General features: G+C 40.3%; 1 protein-coding gene across 1 annotated transcript in view; it reads right to left on the reverse strand.

The window, feature by feature from the left end:
- col1a2 (collagen, type I, alpha 2) overlaps positions 1-3,559 on the reverse strand; it is a 38,495-nt gene extending 34,936 nt beyond the window's left edge. The window contains exons 1-2 of the mRNA XM_084328103.1: positions 3,463-3,559; positions 930-1,013 (exon numbers count right to left, since the gene is read on the reverse strand). Of these exons, the coding sequence (XP_084184229.1) occupies positions 930-1,013; positions 3,463-3,516 (138 nt within the window). The 5' untranslated portion in view covers positions 3,517-3,559. The remainder of the gene's footprint in view (positions 1-929; positions 1,014-3,462) is intronic.
- Between the last annotated feature and the right edge of the window lie 2,441 nt (positions 3,560-6,000).

Below are 6,000 nucleotides of genomic sequence, written 5' to 3' on the forward strand. Positions count from 1 at the left end.
AATAGACAGCCAATAGAGGGTCAATAGACAGTCAATGAGTTTATCGCCTGTCCTGCCAAAGGTATTGTTGGTCCAAAAATAAATAGTATAGTATCATATACTATCTATTGCTACACAGTTAGATAGTATATTCTACTTTCGTATCAACAATACAATTGGTTGAATAGAAGACACACAAGGGTAATGAGGTAACTATTTTTGTTTCCTGTTCAGATCATCAGAAAGTCAGGTGAACTCTAACTTAAGTCTTCTGTCATTTCCAAAAGTCAGGTTCATTCATCAGATGCCAAATAACTTATTTAGCCGTATTTAAAATAGCATGATATACAGTATTTGGAGCTAAAAAGCGTTTGAATGTAATGTTTATGATGTTGATGATGTTGATGACGTTGATGATGTTTATGATGTTGATGATGTTGATGACGTTGATGATGTTTATGACGTTGATGATGTTTATGATGTTGATGATGTTTATGACGTTGATGATGTTTATGATGTTGATGATGTTTATGACGTTGATGATGTTTATGATGTTGATGATGTTTATGATGTTTATGATGTTTATGATGTTGATGATGTTGATGATGTCAACCTCACTGGAAGCCATTACTGAGCCTATTGTGAGGTCATGAGGTGGGATGGATACAAAAGGTCATCGGTGATGTTATCATTAATGAGGTCAAAGGGTCATGGGATCATATCGTAGGACTTTACAGAGCAGACGGGAGTGTGAGCATGCGCTCCATAAAGGGACATCATTTCACATCTCCTTAAGACTCCTTAGCACATGGTTTGGGCCTCGTGTATATTATTCGAACCCTTTCGGGAACAGCTTGATCTACGTGGCCCAAAGTGGACCGAGGTTTGAAACAAACGTCACAAGCTGGTGATTAAGAAAGAGAGAAGAAAGGGAAGAAACGTGGACTTACTCCTCCGAGGCCGGGGGGTCCAGGGGGTCCGGCGGGGCCGTTCACTCCATCTTTGCCATCTCTACCATCAGGTCCCTGTGGACCCTAAGAAACAATAACACATCATCAGTCAACTACTGTATACTGTTCTGTAAAACACACGCATGTTGTTAGTCAACTACTGTATACTGTTCTGTAAAACACACGCATGTTGTTAGTCAACTACTGTATACTGTTCTGTAAAACATAACCATGTTGTTAGTCAACTACTGTATACTGTTCTGTAAAACATAACCATGTTGTTAGTCAACTACTGTATACTGTTCTGTGAAACATAACCATGTTGTTAGTCAACTACTGTATACTGTTCTGTGAAACATAACCATGTTGTTAGTCAACTACTGTATACTGTTCTGTAAAACATAACCATGTTGTTAGTCAACTACTGTATACTGTTCTGTAAAACATAACCATGTTGTTAGTCAACTACTGTATACTGTTCTGTAAAACATAACCATGTTGTTAGTCAACTACTGTATACTGTTCTGTAAAACATAACCATGTTGTTAGTCAACTACTGTATACTGTTCTGTAAAACATAACCATGTTGTTAGTCAACTACTGTATACTGTTCTGTAAAACATAACCATGTTGTTAGTCAACTACTGTATACTGTTCTGTAAAACATAACCATGTTGTTAGTCAACTACTGTATACTGTTCTGTAAAACATAACCATGTTGTTAGTCAACTACTGTATACTGTTCTGTAAAACATAACCATGTTGTTAGTCAACTACTGTATACTGTTCTGTGAAACATAACCATGTTGTTAGTCAACTACTGTATACTGTTCTGTGAAACATAACCATGTTGTTAGTCAACTACTGTATACTGTTCTGTAAAACATAACCATGTTGTTAGTCAACTACTGTATACTGTTCTGTAAAACATAAACATGTTGTTAGTCAACTACTGTATACTGTTCTGTAAAACATAACCATGTTGTTAGTCAGCTACTGTATACTGTTCTGTGAAACACAACCATGTTGTTAGTCAACTACTGTATACTGTTCTGTAAAACACAACCATGTTGTTAGTCAACTACTGTATACTGTTCTGTAAAACATAACCATGTTGTTAGTCAACTACTGTATACTGTTCTGTAAAACACAAACACAGTCAGTCAACTACTGTATACTGTTCTGTAAAACACAACCATGTTGTTAGTCAACTACTGTATACTGTTCTGTAAAACACAAACACAGTCAGTCAACTACTGTATATTGTTCTGTAAAACACAGACCATGTTGTCAGTAAACTACATATATATCCCCAAATGTCCCCAGGGGGATAAGTAAAGGAATAATATTGTTATATATATATATATGTTATACTGTTTTTGAATCATATTTTATATTGAATAATATATGTTATACTGTTCTGTAAAACACAAACCATGTTGTCAGTAAACTAGATATTATTGTTCTGTAAAACAGACCATATTGTGAGTAAACTATATATTATTGTTCTGTAAAACAGACCATATTGTGAGTAAACTATATATTGTTCTGTAAAACACAGAAGAACATGTTGTCTGTAAATTATTATACATATTGTTCTGTAAAACAGACCACATTGTCAGTAAACTAGATATATTATTGTTCTGTAAAACAGACCATGTTGAATAGTAAACTATATATTGTTCTGTAAAACACAGAAGAACAGGTTGTCTGTAAATTATTATATTGTTCTGTAAAACAGACCATATTGTCAGTAAACTAGATATATTATTGTCCTGTAAAACAGACCATATTGTCAGTAAACTAGATATATTATTGTCCTGTAAAACAGACCATATTGTGAGTAAACTACATATATATTGTTCTGTAAAAGCACAGACCACAATGTCAGTAAACCACAGCTGAGCTGAGTGACTACTGGAGATACTACCATAATGTGAAATATGTGAGATTTAAAATGTCTGTTCCAAAAAGGTATTCATAGTATTTAAAGTATTCTATTGCAGACATCTTGGTCAGCAAACAGGTGGTTGAGGAACAGGTGAGCATCACTAAATAGCAGCTGTGGGTTATTAGGTTGCCATGAAACGTCGTGAGAACACTATGATGTGAAATGTGAGTAAAGGTTCAAAATTGTGCTGGCGTCACAAAGACAGACGATGTGGGAAGCATTGTCCATTGCCCTCTTTACTGTTAAAAAGTTTCATATTTGCCCCCCCCCCCCCCCAAAAAGAGAAAAGTTAAATAAATTGCAGGAGACTTGATAATTGAGAGGATGTAGCCTATATAGTAAACATCCTCTGTGATCGACGTTGTGGATGTAGCGGCCTGTGGGCCATGTAAACAAAGGGGCGTGGCCTATCCAAGTCGACGGTTGAAATGACGTCATCAAATAAGTGTGCCAAATATGTGACGTCGTGGACGTGTTCCGATGTTACAAACACAAACAATAAATGTGGCCGGCGTCGTCGTGGCATTTAAAAAGAAATCTCCACTAAAAAATAAAAAGCCACGCGGTTCTCTTTGAACTTACCCTGTCGCCTCGTGGTCCTTTGTCTCCTCTTGGGCCCTGTGTGCCGGAAGACATGACTCGGTTCAGAACACATGACTCAGAGCTTCAGAGCTTCGCTGACTTATCACGGTCTCAACAGGCCTCTGATCTGAACAACGCTACGTCTCTTAATCTCCATCCAAGTGGACGTGTCGGGAAACAGTGGCTAAATTAGTATCCGTTAGTTAACAGACTTGGACCTTACAGTGAGAGGGCAAACCGTTGTCAGACTAGGCCTTTGGGCTACACATCTCAACCATTAATCTATGCTAGCCTTAGGTCCGCTTCGTGTGTCATGTATGGGCCACACTCAAGATGCTAAATGAACATAAGAACAGCATTGTTTGGCCCCTGCCTTGATGCCTTCCTACACCGAAAAGAAGAATATATTTATTTATTCCGTCTTTTCCTGCGTTTCTTATGTCATTTAACGTGTAGGCTTTACTGTAACAACCTTTCGGCGATTCTCGTCGTCCCTAGTCTTTGACATTAGCAAAGAAGAAAATGTGTTGCTTGTAACATAACGTGGCATGCGTGAATATTATGGCGATATTACATGGATAATATTGCACGGATATCACACGGATGAAAACATGCTCATGCAGATACTGGAATCTGGAAGGTGAAACAGTACTGTGATAATACTAGCAATCTGTTACTAAAATGATAAACCGAATCGAATTCACATCTGCATTGAGAGATGCTTACAGCAGGTGCACCAGTCAAAGCAGATGGTGAACGCCATTATGAAATCATCTCTTAGATCTCGGATCATTTTATTCCACGTGTCAGTTGTTGTTGTGGAACAGAGTTCTTACTACTTCTGTACCAGGCAGTGGCAATTATCAACAACAACAATGCACCTACTGCTCCTTTATGACACCACAATGCTGCTGCAAAACACTGCTTAATATCACAGTATCAGGCGTTCACTTTGATGCAATCTCAGCGACGAGCGGACTCTTCCCAACAAGGAGGAATTATACCATATATGGGGGACGTGCTGTTTATAAAAGAGGGGTCTTGGTTTCTAGATCAAATTAAAAACCTTGGGGGGAATCAAATCAATCGTTTTACAATTCGATATGGAAATGTCTTTTTTTTGTGTGTAGTAGTATCTGGGGTGACATTCTCCCACTTCTAGGCACAGCTCTGAGATCAGCTCGCCTTTCCAACACATTAGGTGGGAGAGGAAGCTAAACTGATCAGAGGCCAGCTGTTAGGGACCCCCCCCCCCCCCCCCTCCTTGCCCTCTTTCCTGTCCTCAGAAAGGATCCTTTGTACCCTTCCCCATGGGCACCTCGGCACGGCCGGTTTTAGCTTTCATTGACATAAACGTTGGCCAATAGGACCCTCACCTCACCTATCCGGGGCTGGGGGGGGAACTGGGGGAAATAACTTTGGTTCAGGGGTATAGAGAAATTCCTGGATGAAAACGCTCCGCTGTGCTATGCGCTGAGATCGCTCAAGCTGTCATCGGGATGGGATGCAGGAGAGGGGACAGATATCGTTTCAGAGACCACGACTGGGAACGCGAGGAACTGAAACACAAGGCGACGTGCAAAAGGTAAAACTGGATTTTCTATCCATCTTGATTTGATAACTTCATGCAGTACTAACCGAGTCTGTGGCGGTGCGATAAGGAGGAGGAGGAGGAGGAGGAGGAGAGGAGGAGGAGGAGGAGGTGGAGGAGAGGAGAGAGAAAAGGGGAAATTCTGTTAGAACACATTGCATTTCATATCATCATCATCATCATCAGAAATAGGTCAATAGGTCTAGAAATCTACATTCGTATCCACTATGCAAAGCTCCTCCTGGACATGAGAACGGGGGGGAAATGTCCAAGAGAGAGGAAAGAAAAGACCTTCTTCTAGCAATCTAGGAAACCCGGGCTGTGGAGATATGCAGTACAGGACCATTACAGTGTGAAGAAGGCAGAAACAAGAAGCAACGCTGTTGACTGAGAGAAGGAAAAAGCATTTGTAACCATCTAAAAGTGTAAAGCGCTCAAAGCTAACAGTTACTGCCTAATACAGTAGATGACACAGTAGGCTGTGTAAAGTATTGTGTAAGGCTGCGGGGCCTCTGTTTCTTTTTGAAGGCCCTAAATTGCCATCTAAGGCCGCTAACCGCTGTCAACCGCCTGGGGGCTTTTGGCACACAATGCACTAAACACTGCTCTCCTATATCAGTCTCAGGCAATCTCTGACTAATCCTTCAGTCGTCGTGGCTACAACAGGCAATTGTCTCACAGTGTTATAAGTTAACCTGCTATACCACACATCCCGCAGCGCAGCGCTGTATATCAATCACCTCCTCAGCCAAATAGAACATTTGGCCCAATAATGCATGCCAGGAGGACCCACTTTCAAAAAGAGGTGTTTTTTTTTTTTTTCTTCCAGAGAGGTGAAACGTTTACAGCTTCTTTCACGACGTATATATGGATGTGAACATTCTTACACCCTCTCCCTGGAGGAAAGGGCCCCTGCAGCGAGCAGGCCCGGGCAGGTACCTGTGTCC

This window comes from Notolepis coatsorum (assembly GCF_963971535.1).
Source record: "Notolepis coatsorum genome assembly, chromosome: 13".
Classification (NCBI taxonomy): domain Eukaryota; kingdom Metazoa; phylum Chordata; class Actinopteri; order Aulopiformes; family Paralepididae; genus Notolepis; species Notolepis coatsorum.